This window comes from Mycteria americana, chromosome 8 (assembly GCF_035582795.1).
Source record: "Mycteria americana isolate JAX WOST 10 ecotype Jacksonville Zoo and Gardens chromosome 8, USCA_MyAme_1.0, whole genome shotgun sequence".
NCBI classification, from domain to species: domain Eukaryota; kingdom Metazoa; phylum Chordata; class Aves; order Ciconiiformes; family Ciconiidae; genus Mycteria; species Mycteria americana.
The window spans coordinates 48,271,661-48,299,583 of NC_134372.1; the positions used below are offsets into that span (position 1 = coordinate 48,271,661).

Sequence of the window (27,923 nt, forward strand, 5' to 3'; positions counted from 1 at the left end):
CGGGCTGGGGAGAACAGGGAGGGGGCACGGGCCGGATCCTGACACCCCCCCCCCCCGCCCCAGCAGCCAGGGGTGCCCAGCAGGTAGGGGGGCTGGGCTCCTGCTCTCCCCCCCACCCCACCCCGGCCACGGGAAGGCACGACGTGGTCTCCACAGATCGGCCGGCTTCCTCCCTAACATCCTCCCTAAAAAGCGAGCGCTGAGCACCCTGCATCCCCCTGCCTCCCCCCGGCAGGATGCGGCCCCAGCGGTGGGGGTGGCTGGTTAAGGCATCGGCGGTGATGTCCCCAGGAGGTTGGGGGGGGCGGGGGGGGCACGGAGCCCCTTCTCCTTACTCCTTCTCCCGCGTCCACTTGATCATGGTCTCGGGAGAGCGGTAGAGGAAGATGAGCTTGGCGTAGAGCTCTTCCTCCAGCTCCAGCTCGCCCGTCTCCCGCACCAGGAAGATGTCCTGGCACAGCTTCAGGATGCGGTCCACGCAGGGCAGCTCCTCGAACATGATGGAGTGCGAGATCTCGCTGAAGAAACCCCGCACGAACTTCCCGATCACCAGCACGATGGAGACGTACAGCCCCATGATCCTGCAAGCGGGACGGGGAGCGTGTGTGGGGGGGTACATGCTGTATCCCCACCCCTCCTTTGCTTTGCACCCCTTTTGGGGTGCAGCCGGGTGGTTGGTGCCCCCCCCCTCCCCCGCCCTCCACGTACCCGTAGCCAGCCAAGAAGCCCAGGCTGGGGGGGCTGACTTTATCGTTGAAGATGACCATGGGGAGGATGTTGCCATCACGGGGGGGGGCCTCCTTCAGCCGCACCACCCACCACTCCAAAAAGCTGTCACCCCCTCGGCCGGCACCCGCACGCTCCCGTTTCAGCTGCACCTCCACGTCCAGGTAGCTGTCCTCCCCGTCTGCCGGGGGGGTGGCACCGTCAGGGCACAGCACGGCCACCGGTGTGCCCCCAACACCGATTTTTTTTTGGGGGGGGGGGGGAGGACATGGTGGGACCCACCTGGCAGCAGCTGCTTGACCGGGTTGGCTTCGGGGCCGTTGGGCGCCCGGATGTATTTGGGGAAGAGTTTGGGCACTTGCCTGCAAGAAGGCGGGGGTGAGCGGAGGGTGGGGGACACACACCGAGCACAGGGGTCCTGCTCCCCCTCCCTTGGGGACACTCACACGGGGGTGTCACGGGTGCCCTGCAGCAGCTGGGCCAGCTCCATGCGCTGGGGCGCGCCGGGTTGCAGGTCGGTGGTGTGCTTGTCGAAGGTGTGCTCCACCGTCCCCCCCTTGCCCAGGTCCCTGGGGGCAGAACGGGCAGCAGAGACAGCGTGGGGGTGTGGGGGGGGTGTGGGGGTGCAGGCAGGGCTGCCCCCCAAAACCCCGCAGGGTGCCGGCGGTACCTCTGGAAGGTCCAGGTGAGGCGGAGGGTGATGTCGGAGGAGCCGTTCTGCAGCTCTCGCCGCATCTGCTCCCGGCTGGGGGGGCTGATGCTCCAGAGCGAGCCCGAGCTGCCCTCGATGCGGGCCGTCACGATGTCCTCGTAGCCGTACAGCGTGATGAACTGCATGGCTACCTGCCGTCGAGGGGGGGGTACAGCTCAGCCCCCACCCCAGGACACCCCCACCCAAGGACACCCCCACGCCGGGGCACCCCTGGCTCTGCCGGCACCGCTGGGCACCCAGTGGGATGGAGCGGGGGGGGGTTTATTTTTGCGAGGGTGGGGATTTACCGGCTGCCTCTCGAACTGGTTGGTGAGGGCTTCGTAGTCCTGGGGGGTGAAGGGCTGGATGGATTGCTGCTGGGCGCTCATGGTGAACAGCGGCTGCGGGGGGACGGGGTGCCGTCAGCCAGGCAGGGGACCCCGGCGTCCAGGCTGGGCACCCCAGCATCTCCCCCCCGCCCCGCATCCTCACCTCGTACCCCCCCAGCTTGAGGGTGACGGTGACGTCGATGGGGTGGTTCACAACGCCCACCACGGAGCGCACCAGCGACATGAAGAGCAGCGGGAACCAGATGATGGCCACGAGGAAGAGGATGATGAGGCCCCCCATGCCGTACTTCACGATCTTCTTCTTCTTCTGCCCCTTGGGCTGGGGGTATTTCTGGGAGGGGGGAGACAGTACACGGCGCCAGGTGGGCTTGGGGGGACCCCAAGCACCAAGGGGCTTATTGGGGGGCCCTTCCCAGCACAGCGGGGCCGTACCTTCTCCGTCTCGCGGCTGCACTTGATGATGAAGATGTTGGCGTAGATGTCCTCCACGCACATCCAGTTGGAGAGGGACAGCGTGGTGTCCGTCCAGACCCAGTCCATGACAGCCCGCAGCTCCACCAGGAAGGGCACGAGGCGAAACCTGGGGGGGACACGGGGAGAGGGGGCTGGTACAGCACCCTCCGGGCGCCCGGGGGTCCGCACAGCCCCATGCCGTACCCCTGGAAGAGGAAGAGGTTGAGGTGGTTGTATTTCTTGGTGAGAAAGTTGCCCAGGATGCGGGTGGGGTAGCCGCAGCGGATCTGGTAGGCTGACAGTGAGAAGTAGATGCACTTCACGAAGTACCACAGCTGGGCCACCGTGTTGAGGCTGAACAACCTGCGGGAGGGAGGTGTCACCTCTCTGGCCACCTCCCCGGCCACCACGGGGGCTTGAGGACACAAAGGTGCCACCCTAGGACCACGCCGTGCCCTTGGGGGATGCTCGGTACCTTTCGGTGACGGCCGGCAGGATGAAGAACATCCAGAGGTGGATGCTGAAGACCAGGATGACCTGGAAGATGAGCTTGCCCAGCACGGTCTTGCGGAGGTAGAGCGCACGGTCGATGACCATGGTGGTGAACTGGATGAGCAGCATGACCAAGAAGGCCTCTGGCACTTGGTCATCCGACAGCGAGGAGGTGATGTCGGCGGCCGCCGAGTGTTTCTGGGGATGCAGGAGAGGTCAGGATACGGCCCAGCCTGACCTCACGGTGGGAGCCGGCCGCTCAGTGCCCTGTGGGGACCCCCTGCTCACCCCGAAGGCCCAGAAGCCAAAGATGATGATGATGAAGTCGACCACGTCGGCCAGGAACATGAAGGCGTAGACGTCGGTGGCCGCCCGGTGCTGGGTGTGCAGGATGTCCCGGAAGAACCTGCGCACCGGCCGGTACATGTTCTGCGCCCTGGAGGGGACAGAGGGGATGGGGTGACCGGGGGGGCTGCACCCCACAGCCCCCACCCCAACCAGCGCTGCGGGGCACTCACACGGTGAGGAAGAAGAGCTTGACCCGCAGCCCAAAATCCTTCAGCTTCTTCTGAGCGTGGCTCTGTTTCGCCTCTTCCTCCTCCTCCTCTTCCTCCTCCTCCTCCTCCCCATCCCCTGCGAGTGAGAGGCACAGCGTGGGTGACAGCCCGGGGTCCTGCGGGGCCGCATCCTGCCTGGCCCCAGCCCCACTCTGCCCCGGGGGACGCCAGCCTTGCCCCTCGCCGGGGCGCGAGGTCCGGGAACCGGTGCTCACCCTCCTCCGGAGCCGCCTCCGGCTGCTTCTTCCCCCGCCGCCTCTTCCTCCTGAAGCGGAGCTGCGTGGCCCTGGCCCCGGCCCCCTCTTCCTGCCCCACGGCATCGCTCACCGGGGCTGCGCCTGGTGCCCCCGGCTCTGCCAGCGCCTCCATCCCTTCCTCACCCACCGCCAGCGGTGGGGACGCTGCTTCCTCCCGCCTCTCCTCCTCTTCCTCATCCTCCACCCGCTCCGCCTCTGCCTTCTTCTTGGGGAAGGGGTCCTCGTGGTCCCACAGCCCGTAGGACTGGGGAGGAGCACGGTCAGGGGGACGGGGTTCCTGATGCCCCCCATCCCACAGCATCGGCTCCCGTCGCACCCAACCAGCAATGGGTGCCTTGGGTGGAAGCCAAGGCAGAGCCACCAAGCACCCACCAAGCCCCCATCACCCCCAGCAGCATCTCCAGCCCCTGGGGACACCCACCCAGGCGATGCCCGCGGCGGTGCCCATGCCCCGGGGCTCACCAGCAGCAGGGAGCGATGGAAGAAGAGTGCCAGGAGCTGGATGAGGTCGTATTTGATGTAGCGGTCGGTCTTCTCCAAGCCCAGGATGCGGGGTGGGAAGAAGGGCTTGCCCTCGTTGCGCACCAGCATGGCGTAGCCGTTCCAGGGGAAGAACCCGAACTGGAAGAGGTATTTCACCACCACCATCACCTGCGGGGACGCTGGGGGTCAGCGGGTGGCAGCCGGGGGCTGGGAAGCGTAATCTTCTCCCCAGCCGCAGCCTGCCCACCTCAGTGAAGATAATGGCCGTCATCCAGAAGCGCTTGCTGGGCCGAGGGATGGAGAGCATGGCCCAGAGGAAGACGAGGATGGGCAGGAAGAGGGAGATGACGGAGGCGGTCACCATGTTGTTGAGGATGATGATGAAGTAGCAGAGCAGCTCGGAGTGGGCGGCCACGCAGCGGTACGCGGCCAGCAGCAGCTTCAGGAACCGGTTGTGGGACTGATAAAACCGCTCCGACTCTTCCAGCTCGGGGAAATACAGCCGCCTGCGGGGTGCAGGGGGGGTGAGCCGGCCCCGATGCCCCCCAGCCCCGGCCCCACCGCCCCCCACATCCCCGTACCTGCTCAGGAGGAGCTCGCTGGCCGTCCGGCTCCGGTTCTGGGGCAGGGCCAGGAGCTCCCGAGACCCGGCCACGTCCTCCCGGGACCCCCAGGTCGTCACCCGCTCCTGGCTGCCGGTGGGCAGTGGGCATCCCACCGGGGCGGGGGTGGCTCCTCGGTGCCCGCTGGGGACAGCACGGGGACAGGGGTGAGCCTCCTGCCCACCGGCCCCTGCCCGCGGCGCTGCCGGCTGCCCCCTCGGGGGGTATCTATGCACCTGCCTGGAAGCGACGCCGTTTTGGGGGTCCGCACCCTCAGCCCCCCGCGGGCTTGGCTCCTCGGGGGGCTCCTCCGGCGGCGGCAAGTAGAGCTCATCCAGGACCCCGCGGTGCACGTCCTCTCCCTGCAGCGGGCAGGGGGTCAGTGCCACCGCGGGGTTGCCACCTCCCCCCCCCCCCGCCCCGCGCTCCGGCGTCCACCCCGGGCCCACCATGGCCAGCCGGCGCGTGAGGACGTATCTCTCCAGGCGCAGGACCGTGGACATGTCAGCGTGCTCCCGGGTGCAGGTGTCCAGCCACTGGGTCAGCCCATCCACCATGGCCCGGCACAGCACCCACAGGAACCGCAGGGTGTTCAGCACCCGCTGCACCACGTTGCCCCGCTCTGCCGGGACGAGGGGGGGGGGGGGGTGTCACTTTGTGCCCGCTCGGAGCCCCCCAGCACCCCCCTGCGCTGCGGTCCTGCCGCCCACCTACCGGAGCCTTCCTCCTCCTCTTCCTCCTGGCCTTCGGCCGCCTCCAACTCCTCCTCCCTCCCTCCGCCGTCCCCTGCAAAGGTCAGAGACCCCCCCAAGGAAGGGGTAGCACCGGCTCAGCAGGGGCTGGACATCATTTCTGGCCCCCATTGGGGCTCTCCTGCTCATCGCTCCGTCCCCCGTCCCCCCCAAACCCAGCGCAGGTGCCAAAGGAGCGCTGCGCGGCTTGCGCCCAACCCCATCGTGGCCATCAGAGAGTCCACACACACACCCACCCACCCACTGGGACCCCCACCGAGGCGATGCCCCGTTACAGGATGCCGACCACTGCCAGGGCAAACAGCGGGCGTGGGGCAGGGCTGCGTCCCCTCCCGGACCCCCAGCCCCATTTTTGGGGTGAGCCAGACCCACCTGCAGCGACCTCGGTACCGGGTGACTCCAGCTGCTCCTGCTCCTGCTGCCGCAGCGCTGTCCTGGTGTTGGTCACCCAGGCCTGGTAGGCGAGCTGGCAGGGGGAGAGGGGCTGTCAGCACCCCACGGGCACCGCCAGCCCCCCCCCGGCCCCCCAGCCACGCTCACCTGGAAGGCACTCTGCCTGCTCGGCCGCGGCTCCTCCGGCACCGCCGCCTCCTCCTCCTCCTCGCTGTCCGACTCAAAGAGGAAGTATTCCCCCGAATGCAGCACTGCCGGAGCGGCATGGAGTGTCACGGCACGGCCGGTGCCACGGCACGGGGTGCCACGGCATGGCTGGCGCCTGGTGGCACGGCACGGGGTGGCACAGCACGGCCAGCGCCCAGGCCGGCCCCACTGCCATCTCCCCAGGGCTCTGTGCCCGGCACGGCGCTGCCGGCACGGTGCCGAGGACGCTCGTGAGGATCCGCGCTGGGGACATCAGGGTCAGCGACTCGACTCCCACATCCCCAAAGCAGGGTCCCTCCAGCACCAGCGTTCGGAGGCGACCGATGCCGGTAACCCCAAACGCAGCCTGGCACCCCCAGTCCAACACCCCGTTAGTGTTGGGAACCGGAGAAGCCCTGGTTAGTGCCCTGCGGCCGAGCACGGGGACGGGGGACATGCAGGGCGTCACCTTGCCGAAAGCACCGTCACCACCGCTCCCCGCGGGTGTTAGCGGTCCCCGGCGGAGGGACCTTGCCGAGGGGCTGCGCCCCGTTACGGCCCCGTGCCAGGGCAGTACCTGCGGCGTGGTCTAACCATGGCCGCCACCACCGCTCCCTCTGCCGGGAAGGGTCCGCCGGGCTGCCGGGCGCTGTGGAACAGCAGACGGGGCGGCTGAGCACGGCCACGCTCGGCGCACCCACCCCTGGTGCCGGGGCGAGCCGAGGGGGCAGGGAGGGGGGTTCACCGCAATGCTCCGTGGGGCTTCACCGGGACGGGCGCTGGCGATGGGTCGTGGTCACCCTGCTGTGCCCGGAGAGGGGTGGGGGGGAATGGGAGGGACCCCCCCGGCTCTCACCTGGCCTGGCCTCATCCTGCCCCTCGCCGGTGCCGCCGGGCAGCCGCTCCTGGTGGTACTTCTCCTGCTTGGCTCGGATCCGCTCCATCCTGCCAGGCAGAGGCTGCTGCGGAGCCCGCTCCCCCAAACCCCCTGGGGGCACCCCCACCCACACAGGGGTGCCCCAAGGTGCTGGTGGCCGCACGGGGGGTGGGAGGGGTCCCAGGTGCCCCCCAAAACCCACTCACTGCCGCTTCAGCTGGGCCAGCGACTTCTTCTCGGCTTGCCGGTGGGAGCGCATGCTCTTCAGGATGCTGGCCTTGAACAGCGCGACACCCCTGCGGGGACAGGGACGGTGGGAGGGTGAGGCGGGCACCGGCACCCCAGCACCCGTGGGGACCCTCCGAGACCCCGGCCCCACCTGGAAGCCTGCAGGGCAGAGGCCTGGAGGTCCAGCATGACGTGCAAGAAGTAGTAGCTGAGGAAGACACGGCGCTGGAGCAGGAGGAAGAAGAAGCAGATGCTGTCCCAGATGATGCCCGCCTCCTCCACGGGCAGCGAGCAGTCCTGGTCCTTGCCCATCTCCTTGGCTAGCAGGCAGAGATGCGGGCAGGTCAGGCAGCAGCCCAAACCTGCAGCCTCAGACCCCCTGAGCCAGCAACTCACGGTCGTAGTAGCCCTTGACGGTGCAGACCAGGCTGAAGAGCTGGATCACCCAGCAGAAGTTGCTCTGCATCTGCTGCACGAAGACGCAGGAAAGGAGCTGCGGGGAAGAGAGGGCAGAGCGCGGGGTTTGCCCGGGGACGGCGACAGGGGGACAGTGCTGCCACCCGTCCCCTCCCCAGCAGATGCCCGGGGGGTGGGTGGCCCCAAGGAGCAGCCCAGGGGCCGTTGCACGGCCGGGGCCCGGCAGCCCTCACCGACAGCATGTTTTTGGAGATGATGACGGCGATGTTGTAGAGGATGAGGCAGTCCCAGAGCACGAGGCGTGCCCGCGCCGGCTTGCGCAGCATGGCGGTGCCGAAGAGGAGGAGGTAGAAGCAGGCCAGCAGGTAGCCGAGGCCGAAGAGGCTGATGCGGGTGGCCCCGGTGATGAAGACCACCACCAGGACAAACCAGAAGAGGTAGCGGAAGACCACCACCTTCGCCATGTCCAGGTACGACCTGCGGGATGGGGCGCTCAGAACAGGGTCCCCATCCCCTCCCAGCACCCACGCTTGGCACCACCTGGGTTTGGGGTGCAGCGAGGTGCCACCCCGCACCCCAGGCAAACCGGCGTGGTCCCACTCCCCGCATCAGCCCTATCTTGGGAGCCAAAGTGCCTTGTCCCAGCCTATGGGGTCCCAGTGCCCACGGGGGGTCACCATGGACCACCGCATCTTCCCCAGGGATCCCAGCACAGCCCCAGGGTACTCCTGTCCCAGACGTGGGGGTACCATCCTAGTGGCAGGGGGTCCTGTTCCAGCCATGGGGGGGGGGGGTCCTGTCCCAGCCCAGCATAGTGGGGGAGGGCTTCCCTGGCCCAGAGGGGTCCCAGTGCTGGGGGGGTCCCATCCCCATCCTGGGGAATCCCAGCCCAGCAGGTCCCACTGCCTGGGGGTCCCATCCTGTCCATACCCCAGGGGGTCCCATCCCGGTGGGGGGTCCCACCCACAGCAGCCCCAGCCCGCGACGGGGTCCCATCCCCACGACCCCAGGCGCCCCAACCCATCCCAGCCCCGGGTCGCGGTGCGGTGCCGCGCGGCGGCGGGCACCCACCGGCAGTGGATGAAGTTGGGCGTGGGGTTGCGGGGGTCCCGCGCCAAGTCGAGCCGGTCGGCGTTCTCGCCAGCCGCCCGCAGCCACTCCTCGGTGCGCTCGGCCTCGAACACCCGCCACTGCTGGGCCACGCACAGCAGCAGCACGAAGTCGTCTGGGGGCACAAGGCTCAGCCCGGGGCGGGGGGGGGACACCTCTAGCAGGCCACGCCCCTCCAAAAAGGGGGTGTGGCCCATACGAAGCCCCTCCCCAAGGGGGTGGGGCAACCCAGGCCACGCCTCCCCGGGATGTGGGTTCCGTTAAGCCCCCTCCAAGGGGCGTGGTTTTCCCCACACTGTCTCCTCTGGGGGCGTGGCTTTCATCAAGCTCCTCCCCGAGGGTGTGGCCCTCCCCTGGCCCCCCCTTCTCCTAAAAGAGGGTGGGACTTCAACCAAGCTCCTCCCCAAAGGGGGTGAGCACCTGCCAAGCTCCACCCCCAAAGGGGTGTGGCTCTTTTAGCTCCTCCTACCCACCCCGGCTGCCCTCCCACCTCCCCTCTGCTCACCCTCCTGGGGGGCAGGGTGGGACCCCCATGGCTGGGGCTGGGGTGCCCCGTGGGCAGGGGGGGTGCCAGGGGCTGGGGTGGGGGGACAGGGCACCCCACGGGCAGGGGGCTGCCAGGGGCTGGGGGGAACAGGACACCCCACGGGCAGGGGGCTGCCAGGGGCTTGGACACCCCACGGGCAGGGGGTTGCCAGGGGCCGGAGTGGGGGGACAGGGCACCCCACGGGCAGGGGGCTGCCAGGGGCTGGAGTGGGGGGACAGGGCACCCCACGGGCAGGGGGCTGCCAGGGGCCGGAGTGGGGGGTACTCACTGATGAGGTTGGTGGATTTGGGGGCCACGAAGAAGTCGGGCAGGTAGAGCCACTTGATGAGCGCCGAGTTGATGGGGAGGGCCCGGCTCCAGCGCCACGGATAGTCTGGGGGGCGGTGGGCACGCTCGATGCCAGCCCCCCGGCCCCTCACCCAGGGCAGGCAGCCTACCCACACGCGGACCTCCCCCTCCCCGCCCCACGGAAAGGACGGCTGCCCCCCATGCCCCCTGCCCCTTACCCATGCAGAGGGCGGGCGGCATGCCCACGCACAGCAGGTACTGGTAGAGGAGGAAGATGACGAGGAAGAGGCAGTATTTGGGCCAGAGGCGGGCGATGGCCGCCCGCCGCCGCCGCGTCAGGATGACGACCAGCCAGCAGCCGTGCAGGATCACCATGAAGTTCATCCGCTGCCCGATCACGTTCACCGTCATCAGGAAGCAGATCTGGGGTGGGAGGCGAACGCAGAACCTCAACCCCCAGGGTGCTGCAAGCGGCGGGACCCCCCCCACACACCCCGCAGCACCCGCTCCCCACCTCCAAGCCAAACTTGTAGTAGAAGTAGTTGAGGAAGTATTTGGCACAGCTGCCGAGGCTGTGGTCGAGGTGCTCGCGGGAGATGTCCTCGAAGATGGCCTCGGTGATCGGGGCCACCAGCTGGTGCTGCTTGCGGTAGTACTCCTGGCGCCGGTACACCACCGCCTCGAACACCAGCAGCAGCAGCACCAGGAGGTGGTTCTGGGGGGGGTGAGGGGGTGCTCAGGACCGCGGCACGCCACCGAGCGTTCCCCCACCTGGTCCCCACGGACCGGGGGTGTCCCCGCACCCACCTGGATGTAGCCCAGGTTGGGGTAGCCCTTGCGGATGCCGAACCAGTTGGCGGGGTCCACGGGGCCGCGGTACAGCGTGGAGTTGCCCAGCTCCTCCGGGCTCAGGTTGGTGCCGTTGAGCTGGGGCTGCAAAGGGGAGCAGCGCTGGGGGTCAGCACCCCTCGTCCCTGCCACCAGACCCCACCTCCAGCCAGGGAATCCATCCCCCCTGTGCCACCACAAGCACCCCAAGAACCGAGCATCCCCCCGGCATGGCCGCCCGGGCACCTGGGTGCAGTTGCTGGAATACTCGCGGGGCTCAACGATCTTGAGCTGGTAGAGCATCTTGCAGACGATGATGATGCAGGTCCAGACGGTGGAGAGGCAGGAGGCCATGTGGCGGAAGCGGCAGTAGGGCATGGCGAAGGCCCACAGCAGCACCAGCAAGAAGTTCATCAGCGATACCTGGGGCAGCGGCCACGTCAGCACCCCGGGGTGCCTGGCCGAGCACCCCCCCCACCCCACCCCGGGGTCCTGAGGCTGGTATACCTCCTGCAGGGCCACCCAGACAGTGTAGAGAGCCACCAGCTTGAGGACGTGGAGCTCCAGCAGGCGCTCCACGAAGACCTGCCCGCGGGTCAGCGTGTCCGAGAAGGTCCAGCCCAGCACGATCAGGCGCTCCAGCACCAGCCCCCATTTGGTGGGCACTGCGGGGACACGGACCGTCACAGACACCGTCACAGACACCCCCGCAGCCACTCCGCTTGGAGGACGCCCAAATCCATCCCTTTATCTTCCCATGCTTGGAGGACACCCCAATCCATCCCTGCACTCCTCCAGTACCTTCCCAGCTTGGAGGATGCCCCAACCCATCCCCATACTCTCCCACAGTTGGAGGACACCCCAATCCATCTCCATACCCTCCCACACTTGCAGGACACCCCAAATTCATCTCCATACCCTCCCAGCCCCTTCCTGGCTCAGAGGACACCTCAATCCATCCCCATACCCTCCCAGGCTCAGAGAACACCCCAATCCATCCCTCTGAGCCCCTTCCTGGCTTGGAGGATGCCCCAACCCATCCCCACACCCTCCCACAGTTGGAGGACACCCCAATCCATCTCCATACCCTCCCACGCTTGCAGGACACCCCAAATTCATCTCCATACCCTCCAGGCCCCTTCCTGGCTTGGAGGATGCTCCAATCCATCCCTGCATGCCCCCACCCCATCCTGGCTTGGAGGACACCCCAAATCCATCTCCCTACCCTCCCAGCCCCATGTTGGCTCAGAGGACATTCCAACCCATCCCCATACCCTCCCATGCTTGAAGGACATCCCAATCCATCCCCGTAGCCTCCCAGCCCCTTCCTGGCTCAGAGGACACCCCAATCCATCCCCATACCCTCCCAGACTTGGAGGACTCCCCAACCCATCCCTGTACCCTCGCACACTTGGGGAACACCCCAAATCCATCCCCCTACCCTCCCAGCCCCTTCCTGGCTTGGAGGATGCTCCAGTCCACCCCTGCATGCCCCCACCCCATCCTGGCTTGGAGGACACCCCAAATCCATCTCCCTACTCTCCCAGCCCCTTCCTGGCTCAGAGGACACCCCAATCCATCCCCATACCCTCCCAGACTCGGAGGACACCCCAACCCATCCCTGCACCCTCGCACACTTGGGGAACACCCCAAATCCATCCCCCTACCCTCCCAGCCCCTTCCTGGCTTGGAGGATGCTCCAGTCCACCCCTGCATCCCCCCAGCCCCTTCCTGGCTTGGAGGACACCCCAATCCCACCCCGTCCCCCTGCCCCTGCCCAGTACCCTGTGACGCGGTGTCGGAATCGCCCGCCCCGGCGCTCTCGGCAGCAGCCGCATCCCGCAGCAGCCGGCTCCCGTGCAGCTCCTCAGGCCTGCAGGGAGGAGGGCTCAGCGCGGGGACGGGGGGCGCGGGGTGCGGGGGGGGGGGTCACCCCGGCACGGGACCCTACCTGGGGATGTGGCAGGGCGGTGGGGTGGCAGCGGGGACGTGCTCCAGGTCGGTGATGTGCATGAAGGGACGGTGGAAGTAATGGAGCTGGAGGATGCAGGCCAGGAGGAAGAAGCCCGGGATGAGGGTGCTGGAGAAGAGCTCGGAGACGCTGAACTGCTCCAGGCCCAGGTCGCCCAGCCTGGGCAGGGAGAGGAGGGTCAGCGCGGGGCCACATCCATCCCACCCTGCACGGGCATCAAGCTGGCACACCCGGGGCTCAACCCCATCTCCCCCCCTGCCTCAGTTTCCCCACGTGCAATGCATCCCTTGGCCACGCCCTGGTGCCACCACGGGGCTGGTGGCAGCAGGGACCCCGTGGTGGGTCGGGGACACTCACTGTTCATCGGTGAGGCCCGTCAGGTTCCTCCAGTACATGGGGAAGTCCTCAAACTGGAAGGTGTAGATGGTGATGAGCACCAGCATGGTGTATGCCACCACGAGCCACCAGAAGCCCTTCAGCACCTTGCGCCACAGGCTGTAGTACACCTGCGGGGACGGGGACATCAGCGGGGCCACGCCGGGGCTGGGGACGGGGACAAGGAGGGGTCCTTGGTCCCCCCTACCTGGAAGAGGGTGAGGCAGAGGAGGAAGAGGAACATGTAGACGATCTTGTAGACGACGAGGCGCCCGGCGAAGCTCACCACGATGAACATGCCGGCGCAGACGCAGATCCAGTATTTGGCGTAGAAATTTTGCACCAGAACCCCCAGCGCCTTCAGCACGTCCCGCTGCCGGCTGGGCTCTGCGGGGCAGGGAGGGGGCTGCAGGCAGCCGGGCGGGGGGCACGCGTGTCCCCCCTCTCCCCGGCAGCTGCCGGCCTCCGGGCGCTCGCGCCCCGGGGACGCCCAGCCCGGTGCAGGGTCCCACCGGGTGGGCGATGCCGGGAACCCTCACCCGCGTCCGAGACGGTCACCTCCAGGAGCGGGGTGGCCGGGCACCTCCTCGTTAGCAGCTTCTCCTTAACGAACTGCCGCAGCAGCAGCCAGAAGGTGAGGGTGAGCAGGAGCTGCGGGGACAGGCGGTGAGCGGGGACAGCCGGGTGCCAGCGGGCGCAGGGACGGGGACACGGGGCTTACCTTGGCTCCCAGGTCCAAGCAGGGATATTTGGGGTGCACCAGCCCCAGCTGCGCGAGGCTCATGAAGCCGACGCGGGTGGGCAGCTCGGGGGCCAGATCCATGCCCCAGACGTACTGCAGGCTGCAGAGCGCGATGCCGTAGAGGAGGAGGAACGGCGAGCAGAGCATGGCGAAGTGATGCCGGCTCCGCACCGTCCAGATGAGGCACGCCCAGAGCAGCAGCACGAAGGTCAGCCAGCTGTGGTAGGTGATGCTCCACACCTGCGGGCAGGCAGACGGCGGCCGCTCGCCCGGGGGCTCGGTCCGGGAGGTGCCCCCCCCCTCCCCGGCCCCCCTCCCCGGCCCCTTACCATCATGGCGATGAGGGCGCAGACGTAGCTCTGCTTCATGACGACGTGGCCCAGGGCGTGCAGGGGCAATCGCTCCGCCGGACGCCTCCTGCCTGGCCACGGGGAGGGGGACCGTGAGTTGCCCCCCCCCGGGCTGCGGGCAGGGCTTGGGGAGGGCTGGGCGGCGGGGGTGGGCTTACCCGGCTGCGGCGAGTTGCCCATGACGTGGACGGTGCAGTTCTCGGCGCCGCTGCCCGGCTTCCCGGTGCCGGGGGACAGCATGGGCTGGGAGGGCAGAGAAGGGCTCAGAGCCCACCCCGGCACCCCCGGACCCGTTCCCTCCCAGACACAGCCCCCCAGACCCACCTTGGTGTCCTCAGCCACGCCGTCAGCGTCCTTGGGCCAGCTCTCCAGCTCCACCAGCTCCCTCTCCGAGCACCTTGCCGGCGGCCGTGCCGGTGCCGCGGTTCTCTGCGAGGGGCAGGAGCCAGCTCAGAGCACCGCGCTGCAGCCGCCGGGGGAGCAGGACCGTGCCCCGTCCCCCTGCCGAGGCACCCCCCTGCCGTGGGCACCCCACTGCCCCCCACCTCCCCTCCACCGGGCACCTCCCGTGCCAGGGCCGGGGCAGTCAGAGCCGTAGGACGCGCCGGGCATCGGCGCGGGGTCCGGCTCGGCCCTGCAGCCCCTCACCCTGGCATCCAGCCGGCGCAGCTTCACCAGGGTGGCCATGGTGTAGTAGAGCAGGAGCAGGATGCCGGGGTTGGCGTAGACGGGCCAGGGGTGGCCGGTGTTGAGCACCAGGGCGTTGGGCCGGGAGCAGTTGCGGTACAGGACGATGTCCTTGAAGCCGAACACCCTGCGGGGACGGAGCGGGTGGCGTTACCACCTGCCCAAGCCGGGACCCCCCACTGCCAGCCAGGGTCCCATCCCGGCGCTGGCACGGCACGCAGCTTCGCCGAGCAGCCTTCGGCCGCCCTCCCCGGGTACCCGCCGCAGCTGGCGGCGGGATGGGGACCAAGCGGGGTGCCGGGCCGGCCGCTTAACCGGGGCGGCATGGGGACCCGCGGCACGGCTCCCCGCCCCGGGGACTCACCGTGCCCAGATGGTGGGGGGTGGGAAGACCCCCTGGACGAAGGGCGCCTGGTAGGCATAGAGGCAGAGGAGGTGGCCACCGGCATAGACGCCGACGAGGACGCAGAGGGTGTCGAAGGCCAGGCGGCTGGCGGGGAGGTGGCAGGCCCACCACGTGCACAGCCCCACGAAGAGCAGGTAGTAGACGCTGGAGGAGGCGGAGGGCAGGGTGATCCCTGGGGAGCAGCGTCCCGCGGGCGGTCAGTGCGCGGCCGAGCGTCCTCCGGCCGTGCAGCCCCCGGCCGAGCATCGCCCCCGGACCGAGCTTTCCCCCGTGGACCGAGAGCGTCCCCTCCGGCAGCGTGGCTACCGAGACCCCCGCCAGCTCACCGCACGCCCCCCGCGTCCCGTACCCACCGGCCAAGGCCAGCAGCAGGATGGCCAGGCCCTTCCCGGCCGCCCAGAGCAGCCAGTGAGCCGTCACCCGCAGCCTGGCACTGAGCGGCGTGTCCCCGTCAGCCGTGCTGCCGTACCGCTCCACGTCCTCCTCTTCCCCCTGCCAGGCGAGGCGAGCAGGGCATGAGCCTCGCGGCCCGACCCCGGGCAGCCCACCGGCTCCAGGCTGCTCCTGGCCGTGCCTCAGTTTCCCCACTTGAGGGAGAGCACGGGTGGAGAGCCGGGGCACGCTGCCCGGCGCGGTGCGGGCACGCAGCCCGGCACCTGGCCGTGTTTATCTCATTAGCCGCTTGGAAAGCGCCTCCGAAAGGCGGCTGCTTTTCTTGGCACCGGTGTCTGGGTTCCCAGCGCTGAGCTTTTTTCCAGGCTGCCTCCCGCGTTGGCCCCGCGCTCACGGCAAAGGCATTCGCATCGGCCGGTGCTCCGGTTACAGCCTGGCCGTGGCCGGAGCCGGGCAGACAAGCGCCTGCCACAACAGCCCGGACCCGTGGGGAGCACCCCAAAACAGGGCTGAGCCCCGAGGGGTGTTTGCTGAGCTGGGGGGTGCCATCGGCTTGCGGCCGTGTCTGCCTGGGTGACCCCGGTGTCACAAGCACAGCGTCCCCGTGCCCCGCTGGCACCACCAGGCAGGGCTGGCACGGCACGGTACGGCACCCGGCCCTGCGCCCTGCCGATGAGCTCGAGCTGGGTGCCAGCACCCCATGCCTGCCCACCCCGCCGCCCTTCCCGAGCCCAGGGGTTTTGGTGCGGCGGTGCCAGCCGGAGCCCGGGGGTGCGGGCACCGCGCTCCCACCGCCGGTGGGCGGCCCCGCATCAAGCGGGATCCCTGTGGCAATGCGGGAGCAAACACGGGCGCTCACCCCGGTCCGTAAGAGGTGCCGTGATGATGGCCCAGCCCTCCGCTGCCGCCCGCTCCGCCGGCGGCTGAAACCGCCCCAACACGGGTCCCCGGCCACCGGGGACGGGTCCCACGCCAAGCCCCCCCGTGTCCCAGGCTGCCCTCCCCGGGGAGGGGACGGGGACCAGCCGCCGTGCCCCAGGGAGGCTGGCAGGGGCTTGGCGGGCCGCGGTGGGTGGGATGCTGCCCATGGCAGCGGGGTTGGCTCTCACCCGCTCAAGGGGCTCCAGGGACTCCGGTCTCCGGCCGCGGGCAGCAGCGCCGGCCTTGGGGACGAGGCGGCGGCACAGGCACAGGCAGAGGGATGAGACCAGCAGGATGCCGACGTCGGGTGCCACGAGACGCACCGAGTTGGGGATGTCGCTCAAGTCCAGCCTGGGGCGGGGAGGAGAGCGGGGCAGGAGAGGGGGCTCGGGGGTGCCTCCCCCCCCCCCGCCACCGCCAGCCCCCAGCTCCACACTGCCGGGGTACCCTTACCTGGTGACCCCAATGTGCCGAGCAAGGACCTCCCAGGTGCTGCCTGTGGGGAAGCAGGGAGGCGCTGAGTTTGGCAGACCCCGTGCGGGCAGGCTCCCAGCCCACCCAGAGCAGGCGGCTTCCCCATGGGGAGAATGCCCCACATCCACGGGGGCCCAGCATGGGGTCTGCGCCCAGCGCAGCGGCCACCGAGCGGGTCCCCTGGCACGGCACAGCACGCTGCCGGTGCTGGGCACGTGGCTGGGACCCCGCAGAGCCTCAGCAGCCCCCCAGCACCCAGAGAGGATGGAATCCCCACACCCGCATCTTGGGGGTCCAGCCCCGGGGCACCGTGGGGAGGGGATGAAGCCCAGGAGAGCAGAGGTGCAGGAGGGCGAGGGCAGGCGTGGGCACCCCCACGGCAGGCTGCCCTAGCACCCCATACTCACAGCTGGGCCCCAGCAGCTGGTCCAGGATGGGCAGCGTGTACAGGCATATTTGGAAAACAAAGTGGGCGAGAAGGAAGAGGATGCTGGTCCCCAGCAGAGCTTTGAGGAGGCGGCTGGTGTGACCTGTGAGACACGGGCACCCCATTACCCATTGCCCGAGGTGACCCCGGGATGCGCCCGCATCCCCAGCACCCCCAGGAAGAGCTGGGAAGGGGGGCACTGCGGCTGTGCCCAGAGATGCCAGGGGTCTGCCCCAGGGACGGGGTCCCAGCAGGACCTTGCGTGTCTCGCCGTGCGCCCAGCACAGCCTAAGAGCACCCTTTCTGCCGCGTTACTGGAGAAACTGAGGCACGGGGCAATGCCGGGAGCCAGGGCCCTGGCACCACGCTCGCTCCCCTTGCCCCTGCAGCACCCTCCCACCCAGCCGGCACGGGGCGCTTCCCGGCCCCACTGCACCGGGACCGGCATCGGGACGCAGCCCACCATCCCCATCCCTGGTGGAACGTCCCGTGGGGGGGGCCGCGGGTGCGTGCCAGGGGGTCCCCCGCACCGCGAGCCCCGTCAGACCTTCCACCGGCTGCAAGCCGTGCCCCCGTCCCACCCGGCTCCCTGGGCCGCACGCCCATTTTCCTGGCCACGGGACAGGCAGCGAGCCCACCGCAGCTGCACGCCGGCCGGGGGGCGGCCCTGGGCCAAAAACTCTCCCTCCGCTTGTTTTTTCCTGTAAATCCGCGCGAAGGCTCTCGGCGGCTCCGGAGCTGCGCGAGCCCATGAAATATTCAGAGGGCGAGAGCTTTTAGCTGCGGCCGTGCCAGGCGCTGCCGGCTCGCGCTCCAGCATGGCTCAGCCTGGCACGGAGGGCAGGCAGACAGCAGGGCTACAGGCACCCGGTGTGCCCAGCGTGGGGGTACACGTCCCACGGACCCGCCGGGGCCAGGACGCACCCGTCACGGGCGATGCATCCCCCACGCGTGCCCACCACGGGGGACGTGCCCGGGCAGGGTGGGGGGGGCTGCTCGTGGTACATCTCCCTGCCCGCCCGACGGGCACAGCCCAGCCCTGAGGTTTCTGGTTAATAAGGCTGGGGCTCAAAACTGACCATTTTGTAGCCGGAGGTCTATTAATAGCCATGCCAGGCTATAATTAACAGAGCGAGGCTGCCACGTGGAGCCACGCTGCCCGCTGGGGGGGAAACCGCAGGGGAAGAAGGAGGGTAGGTACCTGCCGGAGAGCGGCCGGCAGCCCCCGCGCTGCCCAGCTCCCCCAGACCGGAGCTGCCCGCACGCTGCCCGCCCTGCCGCCCGCCGTGCCCTGCCCGGTCCCCGCGCCCCAGGCTGAGCCCCTTACCTCCGGCGGAGCGCTGGGTGGGCCCCGGGAACCAAGGCAGGAGCAGCAGGAAGAGCAGGTACACCAGGGAGAGGACGTTGAAGCGGAAGAGGCAGGCTGGGGGCAGAGGTACAGGCAGGGTTAGTGCCAGGGACGCGGCACGGGGAGGGCGTCGCACCCCACCAGCCTCCTGGCTGCATCCCCCCCCGCCCTGGGGATCCCCGAGGGTGGCACCCCGACCTGCACAGCGAGGGATGCCCCAAAATGAGGGGCGCCCCAAAATGAGGGGCGGTCCCAGACAGGGGGCTCGAGCCCCGCCAGAGATGCCGGTGGGAAGAGAGGGACGTGGGCAGGAGCCCGGGCTGGGTCAGTCCCGGTGACCCGCTCAGGTGGCACGGCAAGGGACACACACCCAGAGGTCCCAGACGTGTGGGGTGACAGGGGGACGAGAGCAACGAGCAAAATCTGTCGCATTTCCACATCGTTCCTGCAAGATCGTGCCGAGGTTTGCAGGGACCCTGCGACCAGGCTGGGACCCCCGCCTGCTGCGGCCCCGGGGCTGGCACAGCCCCCCACCTGCACCCAGCCCCGCTCCAGGCGCGCCACCAGCTCACCGCCTTCCCCCTTGCTTATTTTTAGACCTAAATTACAGCTTGTTTACGGGCGTGAAATCGAGCCAGCACCCCGCAGAGCTGCCACCAGCGGGGACAGGGACCGCACGGCAGGGACATCCCAGGGCAGCTGCCACCATGGCCGGGGACGCAGTGTTCCCGGTGGCTGCATGCACAGGCCAGGCGAGCAGTGACGGACACCGGCACATGCAGCGGCGTGAGCCGGGACGAGCTGCGGAGCAGCCCTGTGGCCGCCCAGCCATGAGGCCACGGTGATGGGCACGGACGCTGAGAGACACCCACCAAATCAGTGCCTGGCCAGAGGGAGTCTCGGGGGGCTGCGCAGCATGGCGGCTTCATTTTTTAACAGTCCCAGGGCGTCCCTCCGTTCCCCTCCCCTGCAAACCAGAGGGACGCGTCCCTGCGCTCCCCCCAGCAGGCTGGGGGACCCCAGTCTGGGTAAGGGGGGATCCCTCTGGGGTGGCCCAGGGAGGGGACAGCCCCAGGGAACCGGTGTCGGGGACCCTGGCTCTGCGTGGCCAGGGCAGGGACCTGCTCCCCTTGGCACCCCACTTGGGAAGGGGGAGAAGCAGTGGGGTCCGAGAGGGCAGCCCCCGGCCCCGTGGGGCTGGGGGGCGAGCGGGCCAGGCGGCAGGGGACGTGCTCAGCACCACCGGCCCGGCACGGCCCTTCCTGTGTTTACGAGGTTTCAATGGGACGGCACATCCTGGGGCAAGGGACGGCAGGGCCGGCGGGGACCCGGTGCAGCCCCCCCCGTGAGCAGCCAGGCACCCCGGGGCCGGTGGGGAATCCTCGGAGGGTGCAGGCGTGGTGGGAGGAGAGGCACCCAGGAACGCACCCGACAGCCCAGGGCACGTCCCACGCAGCGCCGATCGGGGCTAAAGCCGGTCCCTGGCCCCGCAGCAGGGTCCCCAGCAGCCTTCCTCCCCCGGGGAGGGCAGGCAGCCCCCGAGCACGGGTGGGGGGCACAGGGAGCCCAAGGTGGGGGTACCGGGACCACCGTCCCACCAGCCGCCTCTCCGCGGTGACCTCAGGACGCGTCACCTCCCCGCACGCTGCTGAGGGTTGCTGGCTACGTTTCGGCAAACCATGATCTCATGGAGCAAATATTCCCCTTCCCGCGCCAGCGGCGAAGGGGCTGAGAGGAGCGTTCCCGGCCCAGGGGCGAGCCGCCGCTCCGGCTTACGTTGGAGCCGGCCAGCCCCCCCTTGGCCACCGGCACCCCCCATCCCAGCACCGACCCCGCTGCCCACCCCACCCCTGTGCCAGGGCAGCGTCCTTTAGGTGAACCAGCCCCGGCGTGAGCCCCCGTCCCAGCCGTGGCCACCCTGAGGGTGCTGGTGGCACGGAGGGGACCAGCTGTGCCGGACCCCCGCTGGCATCGCCTGGGCTGGGGTCTGCCCGAGAGCTGTGGGGAGGGTGGGGGTTGTGGGCACCATGGGGAGACCCGCGGGCATCGCTGGGCACACACACGCTGCAGGGACCACCCGTGCCCGGAGCAACGGCGTGACCCATGTATTTTATGCCACCAGCCCCCCAGGACTGGGGACATTAGTCCCTGGCAGGGGCCAGAACAGAGCAGGCAGCCCGGTGGCACTGGCTCGGGGTTGCCTGTGGCACCAGGAAGGGCTGGCAGCAGCTGCCTGCAAATGCAAGCACCCCGCTGCACCCTGGGGCTGAACCAGCACCCATGGGACCCTCTGGCCAGCGGCTCCCGCTCCGCCCCGGCTCGAGGCATCACCGGCAAAGCTCCTGGCAGGGTGGTCAGTGCTCACCGGCTCCAACCAGCTTTTAAAGGGCTCAAATATGAAAAAAGGGGAAAAAAAAAAAGAAAAAAAGATGCCGACGGTGTGCTGGGCACAGAGCAGCCCCCCGGCACGGCGCAGCCCAGTTTGGGAGCAGCCGGGGTGCCCAGCTTTGCACCCACGCCTCCTCAGCAGGGCCGGCTGCACCGGGGCGTGCCGTGCCGGCAGCGCGTGGGTGCTCCGTCCTGCACAGTCGGAGGAAACTGGTTCCCCGACGCGCTGACAGCGGGGAAAGCGTCGGCGGCGTGGGGAGAAAAACCAGTTTGGCATGTGGGGAGAGCAGCCCCGTGGCACATCCCGCCCTCCCGCACCCATCGTCCCAGTGAGGAGCCAGGCGGGTGGGTGGGCGCAGCACCCACCGTCCCCCTCCTCGTGCCAGCGGCACCCGTCACCCACGGTGCCCCAGGGTCTCGCCTCCGCTGCACGCACGGGGTGGGATCCGGCCTGCGCTCAGCATCCCCCTCGTACCCCCGGCAAGGTTATCCCGGATCCGCGACCCAGACCCCCCCCTTCCCCAGCCCTGTGACCCCGGGGAGCCGGGAGCAGCCAGCCCAGCTCCCACGCTGCCGGGGAGTTCACCGCCACCGCGGCCGGCGCTGGCAGCCAGCAGCACTTGAAATATTAACGACGTTAATGTGCCGGGAGGAGGATAAATCGCAGCGCTGGGCAGCCGGGAGAGATGTGCCGGGTTTCCTTCACGCCGGCCTTTAATCTCCCCTTGAGATGTCCCCGTGGGAGGGGAAGGGGGTCACCGGGGACCCCCGGGGAAGGCAGGGACCTGGCAGTGAGGGTGGGGGCAGCCAGGGATAGCCGGCACCGGGATCTCTCCCATTGCAATCGGGCCGGGAAGCGTGGGAAGGGCGGCTGCGGGAGAGGGTCGGGGTCTGGTGCAGCCCCCTCCCTGCAAACCGGGCACAACCCTCTGCCCAGCCAGCTCCCAGGGCCGGATCCATACCCGACACCATGGAGAAAGGGGGGGTCCCCAGACCCCGCCAGCAACGGGGGAGCCCCATGCACCGGCCCCGCAGCACCATCCACCCGGTGCCTGTACACCGATTGGCAGCCGCTGGCTCTGTGGGGACCTGCGGCCGCTCAGGATTAATTAGCGGAGCTCTTTAATTCCCTGCCTGCCCTGCTATTTTCACACAGGCCCGTTGCTGCCGGAGCCGGGCAGCTCTGCCAAGCAGCTTCCCCACAGCCAGGTCCTGCCTCCTGGCTAACAGCCCCCAACCGGGGACCCCGGGGGACCCGGACGGTGTCCCCAGGGTGTCACTTCGCACCCAGGACCCCGCGCTCTGCATCCGCTGGCTGCAAACCGGAGGCAGGCTAACGAACCTCGGCCCCAGAGCCTCTCCCCGTCCCAAAATCCGGTTAGCCCCAAAGCAGCGAGCCCCTGATCCGGCAGAGCCAGCCACCGGCACGTTCCCAGCCCCAGCCCCGGCTCCTCTTTCCGGGAAGAGGGAGCAGCCCCGTCGGTTCACCCGCCGTATCCTGTTTTTATGGAAAGTTAATCCCGCTCCTGCCAGCGCCGAGGCAGCGGCCGGCCCCGCTCCCTGGGGATGCTGCGGGAGCTGCCCCGGGAGGGCACCGGGCCGGGTGCCAGCGGGTGCTGCAGCTGCCAGCCTGGGAAACCCCAGCAGCCAGCCAGCAGCTCTCGCACCGGGACAGGGAACGCAGCAGCTTTGGGGACGGGTGCTCGCTGCCACCCCAGTGCCTGGGGACACCCCTTTCCCCGGCACCCACAGCCCCGGGGCTGCAGTCCCTACACCGGGCACACACCAGGACGGGGGCAGCCCATGCCACGGGGCCCCCAGAGCCACGGGCTCAGCACCGGGGTGCCCGGTGCACGTCGACCCACATTCCCAACGTTCCCATGGCATGGGGACATTCCCAGATGCACCATAATATTTCCCAGGCGCAGCTCGGGGCCGGACAGCGTCTGCCAGACGGCGGCACCAAGCCGTGTCCAAACACCCCCCCTCCTCGCCCAGTCCCCATGGGCACCCCCGGACTCTGCTGCGACCGGGGTGCGGAGGAGGCAAAGAGTTAAACCTGGCCACACCGGGCTTTGCAAAGACCAGCGATGAAGCCCCTGCAAGCCCAGCCTGCAGCAACCCCGCCTGCCCCAGGGGCAGCACCCCCGGGGAGCCCCCACAGCATCACCCACCTCAATGGGGCCCTGTGGGGGCTTTGCAAAAGGCTCAGTCCCGGGGAGATGGGCACCCCAGCCCGGCACCTCCCATCCCCCTATGAGCCTGGGGAGGAAACAGGAGTTATTGCTCTTGGAGACAGCAGTGGCTTTTTTTTTTCCCCTCTTCTTTTTTTTTTTATTTCCCTTCATTTTATAAAAAGCACCTGACCGCAGGAGGCAGCTGGCTGCAGCCCACACGCCCGCCAGCACCTAGCTGGGCACCGGCCCCCTGCAGCACCCAGCGCCGGCCAGGACCCCCCCAAGGACCCCCCAGCACCCCATCGCCTCCTGCCCGGGCAGCGGGGCTCAGCCAGGAGGGGCCGTGTCCTCGCCTCACCCCAGGTCAGGTCCCGCGGTTCGGGGGGCACTGCAGCCCCAGGGCGGGGGGCTGCCGCCCTCACCCATCGCTTCTGCCCGAGCACCACGGAGCCGCGCTGGAGCTGGGAGCCGGCACGGCCAGGACCGTCACCCAGCCCAGGGGTCCCGGCGCAGAGCTGCCTGGTCCCCCCACCGCGGTCACCCCACGTGTGGGATGTTCACTGGTGGGAAGGCACGGCAGGCTGTGCCCCCCGGCATCCCCACCAGGCAGGGCAGAGCCGAGGCATCTCCCTGCGCCGGGTGGGGATACGGCCCACGGCACGGCTGGGAGCCGCAGCGTAGGGGTCCGTGCCTGCGCCAGCCCGTGGGAAGCGGGGGGCTGCCCTGAGCCGTGCCACGGGGCCCAGCTCCTGTGCCTCCACCCGCCCCGAGCTGGCCACGAGCCGCGAGCAAACATCCTCCGGACGTTTGGGAAGAGCCTAATTGCCGGAGAAGGAAGGGCCGCAGGCGGGTCATGCTCCGGGGCTCTTCCTCCCCCCCCTCCCAGGTGCAGCGGGACAAGCCACATCCCCCCTGTGCCTCAGTTTCCCCCTGGGTGCGGTGTGAGGCCCCCCGGACCCCACCGAGTCACCCACACGGCTGTTTTGACAAGCAGCTGGAGCAGGAGGGAGCCGCTCTCCCAGGGCAGCCCCCGCCCAAGCGGGGCCCCAAATTTAAACAAGCCACCTACGAGCTCACCGGGAGAGGAAAAGCCAACGCCACCGGCACTGCCGGCCGCAGGAGGTGGTGGATCCCCGGCACAACATCCCGTGCCGGAGCGGGGCGAGCGGGCGAGGAAGCCTGGTACGATTTGGGGCCAAATCGGCGCAATTGGGGCATGAGGGCCCCATGCACGAGGCTGCGCCCAGAGGCCACGTGTCACCCTGTGCACCCATGAGATGCGCCTGGCAGCTCCCGCGCCCCGGAGCGGCGGCTGCCACCCCACCGGCCGGGGAGGCCTTGTGCAAGCGGCACCCGGCCACCTTCCCTTCCCAGCCCCGCTCGTAGGCAGGGTTATAATTAACCTCCTCACATCCTACACGATGCACTGAGTCATTCCTCGAGCAAACCAGAGCAAATAAAGAGAATCTTTTCCAACAGTCACCGACTTCCTCTGCCAGCGAGGCTCGCCCCACGCCGGCGGCACGGCCAGCACCACGCACCCCAGCCCAGCTCCCCGTAACGCAGCCGGGACAGAGGCTGTTCGCTGAACGCGGCTCCGGTCAGGCGCACGTCCCCCTCTCCAGGTGATGCTACCCCAAAAGTCACGTCACCGCTTCTCCGGGCTGCGGAACCCCTGGCACGGGCGGCACAAGCCCGGCGGCAGCGCCCGGGCACAAGGAGCCCGTTGAACAATCCTGTTTATGGAGAGCTTTTTCCTTTGCGTCTACGTAAAGGTAAACGGAGAGTCCTTGAACAGGCTCCCCCGAGCAGCTGGGGTTCAAAGAGCCAATTCTTGTTCTGCGCGTCCCAGGACACGGGTATTTTCCAGGCCGGTAGCCAGACGGTTGCCTCGGTGGGTGGTGCATCATGCCTTCAAAGGCCAGCGTTGCTTAAAACGGGTTGGGAGCAGCTTGGGAGCCGCGGCCCTGCAGAGGCTGCTGCAGCCGAGGTGGGTGCCCCGCTGCCCGCCGTGGCACCGGGACGCAGCCAGGATGGGTGCCGGCTGCCCCCCGAGCATCGCCCATCCCGACTGCCCTCCAAGCATCACGGGGAGCTGGGCTGTCCCGGCACCCTCTTTGCCCCCCACCTTGCCAGCGGCGGAGGAGCGAGCGGGGTGACACGGCGGTGTCCGAATCGGGGCGGCTTCAGACCCAACCGGCCCCCAGGTGCCGGGGGTGCCGTGCCCGGGACGGGGGGGGGACGACACACGACACGACACGACACGCACACCGGAGCGCTGCCCCTACACCCGACCTAGAGAAGTTGCAGCGTTTCCCCAGCGCGGGTGGGTTCCCCGTGGGGCTTGGGGGGGGACACACACACACACACGGACACACACCCGCCACGCGTCCCGCCCGCCTCCCCCGGCGGCTCCTCCCGGGGTGGGGAGCACCGCGACTCGCTTCACGAGTGGGGGGAACACAGCGCACCCCAACACCCCCCCCCCCCCCCCCAAAACCCAAGCCCACCCCGGCCCCACTCACCGGCCAGCAGGGCGAGCGGCAGCAGCAGCCAGTACAGCCCCGCGCACAGCGCCCGCCGCTCCATCCCTTCAGGCGGCGGCGGCGGCCCGGCCCATGCCCCGCCGAGCCGTTCCGCCCCGCCGGGGCTGGGCAGGCCCCGCTGGCCCTTCCCGGAGCGCAGCGATCGGACGGGTTTTCCCCCGCCCCGTTCCCGCCGCCTTTATAAAGCGGCACCGCCCGCCCCCCTCGGCGGGCTGGCCCGGCCCGGCCCGGCCCGGCTCGGCTCGGCTCGGCTCGGCTCGGCTCGGCTCGGCTCGGCTCGCAGCCCCGCCACCGCTGCCACGAGTTGGCCGGTCTCAGCCCCGAGGGCAGCGGGGGCGGCTCCCGACACGGAGCGCTCCGGGCGAGGAGGGGGCGAGCCCAGATCCCGCACACCCCCCTCCACACCCCCCTCCACACACACACACCCCCCCCCCCGTTCCCGCCGCCGGCAGCAAGGGCATTTACAGCAGGGAAAAAAATTATATATATTAAAAAAAAAATTAAAAAAAAAAGCTGATGTGTTTCCTGTTTGCTTCATAACAAAAACAAAACAAAAAAGAGACCGGAGCTAATTGAGGCTGAGCGCTCCGCTCGGGCCCGGGGCTCGGTCATGCCTGCGCGGAGCCCTGCAGCCGGGGCAGCAACGCGGCACGGGGCAGAGGGCCACCGCGCTGCACGGGAGCGGGGCGCCCGGGCGTGCACCCCCGGGAGCAGCCGTGCACCCCGGGAGCTGGGTCCTGTATCCCCGGAGCTGGGTGCGCGCCGCAGCCCCTGGGGAGCCAGATGCACGGCCACGCACCCGTGGAGTTGGGTGCCCAGCTGAGGGGAGCTGGGGGCAGGGTCACGCGCCCCTGAGCCGGTGCCACGCTCAGCGCCGCGGCCCGAGCTGAGCCCTGGCTGGGAAGGCGCTGGGCACGGCCGGCGGTGAGGGCAGCGTGGCCGGTGGCCGTGGGCCAGCGGCAGCACCCCAGGCAGTGCTGGTAACCACCAGCCCCAGCCCCTAACAGGAAGCATCGGCCCATGAAATTCTCCGCATTCTTTGGCTTCCCCACGTTTGTTTTCCGAACGCACTTAATAAACTGGCATCCAGTTGGCACGCTGCCGACCCGCTCCCCACCTCAGCGGGCTCCGCTCCCTTCCCTGGGCTCCTTCCAGCGCTCTCGGGGCTCTTCCCCCCGTCCCAGACCTGGACCCCAGCTGTGCCGCAGAAGCCGCAGCCACCCGGACACCGCTGCCCGTGCCATAGCCCCCGAACCGTGGGCAGGATGAGCCCCAGGGCCCCCAAACACGCGTGTCCAGATCAGTTTTGCTGGGCACAGCCCCTCGAGGGAGCCGGGATGTGCTGTGGGTGCCCAAACCGCCCATGAGCATCTTCAGAGCGGGGACTCGGCCCCTCTGCCCGCATCGACCCTCATCGCTGGGACGCAGAGGGATTCACTCGCATAAATAAAACGCTCGTCAATGCCGAGCCACGAGGCTCTGCATTAACACCGTGTCCGTGAGATTTAAACATGGAAATTACCCCCTCGAAAGCCCCGGGCTGCATCCCCCCACCCAGAACGGATCCAGGAAAGGGTGGTGCATGGCACCCACGCCGGCGTCTCGCTCCCAGCCCGGCCCTGAGCACCCGCCGCGCCGCAGCCGGCAGCCGGGCTGGGAACGGAGGCTGTGGAAGTAAATGGGCACGGGGAACGGCACCCCAGAGCCCTGCCTCGCACAGCCGAATCCGGCCCTGAGTGGCCCCGCTCCACTTTGCCGGCCTCGCTCAGGCTTTAAGAGAGATGCTGGAGAACGGCACGGCCTGGTAATGTGCTGCGGGCACGGCCTGAGTGCCCGGCGAGGCGTTTTATGGGCGAGCAAGCTTCTCCCACATCCGTGGCCATTAGCGCACGGCCACGCCGTGGGGCAGGGGGATGCCGGGGCAGGGGGTGCTGCGGGTGCCCCTTGTTCCCATGGCTGTGCCTAGCGGGAGCACCGACCGCTGCCCGGAACCGTGGATACGGGGGAAGGCAGCAGTGGCAGCGTCCCTCGAGGGACCCCACAGCCACCGCAGAGCTCTCGCTGGGGGCCGCGCAGGGCTTGACCCATGCGAGCTGGAGATAAGCAGCTCCCCGGCCCCAAGTGCGCTGGGGAGAGCAGATAAGAGGGGTGACTGCCAGCCCAGGGGCTAGCCAGGGCCAGCGCCGTGGCACATGCTGTTTGCCCTGCTTTTGCCCCGCTCCCCCCCCCTGCTCAGGGTCCCCCAGCTTGCAGTGCCCCCCACCCCGCCCCAGCCGAGGGCCAGGACCCGCAGCGGGCGGGGCACACCGGGCTCCAGCCGGACCCGCTGCGGCACCGGGCAAGGCCGGAGGAGCCCCGGAACGGGTCTGATCCCCCGCAGCCCCCTCCCGGCCCCCCCACGTGCAGCCCCGCTATAGGGAGGCACGGCGCCTTTAAGAACCCCGTGGCGCCAATTCCATCCCACGTGACCCCTCCCGGCC

General features: G+C 69.2%; 1 protein-coding gene across 2 annotated transcripts; it reads right to left on the minus strand.

The window, feature by feature from the left end:
• PIEZO1 (piezo type mechanosensitive ion channel component 1 (Er blood group)) lies at window positions 1–25,602 on the minus strand. Of its 2 annotated transcripts, XM_075511076.1 has the most exons (51): window positions 25,423–25,599; window positions 18,312–18,407; window positions 16,965–17,087; window positions 16,537–16,579; window positions 16,272–16,434; window positions 15,123–15,261; window positions 14,728–14,941; window positions 14,325–14,490; window positions 14,001–14,105; window positions 13,835–13,919; window positions 13,656–13,747; window positions 13,306–13,566; window positions 13,124–13,235; window positions 12,793–12,971; window positions 12,567–12,715; window positions 12,189–12,368; window positions 12,022–12,110; window positions 10,745–10,902; window positions 10,484–10,660; window positions 10,217–10,342; window positions 9,924–10,124; window positions 9,628–9,832; window positions 9,390–9,494; window positions 8,536–8,689; window positions 7,698–7,941; window positions 7,444–7,540; window positions 7,199–7,367; window positions 7,026–7,115; window positions 6,799–6,887; window positions 6,520–6,591; window positions 5,904–6,007; window positions 5,736–5,829; window positions 5,326–5,397; window positions 5,061–5,233; window positions 4,852–4,973; window positions 4,591–4,755; window positions 4,257–4,515; window positions 3,989–4,177; window positions 3,485–3,770; window positions 3,231–3,345; window positions 3,001–3,148; window positions 2,696–2,910; window positions 2,425–2,583; window positions 2,200–2,347; window positions 1,910–2,098; window positions 1,726–1,818; window positions 1,397–1,569; window positions 1,173–1,295; window positions 1,009–1,088; window positions 709–907; window positions 1–581 (listed from the first exon to the last, which is right to left on the minus strand). In XM_075511076.1, the coding sequence occupies exons 1-51, from the start codon at window positions 25,484–25,486 to the stop codon at window positions 332–334; spliced, it is 7,503 nt and encodes a 2,500-aa protein (XP_075367191.1). In that variant the 5' UTR covers window positions 25,487–25,599; the 3' UTR covers window positions 1–331. The 2 variants fall into 2 exon arrangements, with proteins under 2 accessions (XP_075367191.1, XP_075367190.1); XM_075511075.1 differs by lacking the exon at window positions 6,520–6,591 and having other exon boundaries at window positions 25,423–25,602.
• Between the last annotated feature and the right edge of the window lie 2,321 nt (window positions 25,603–27,923).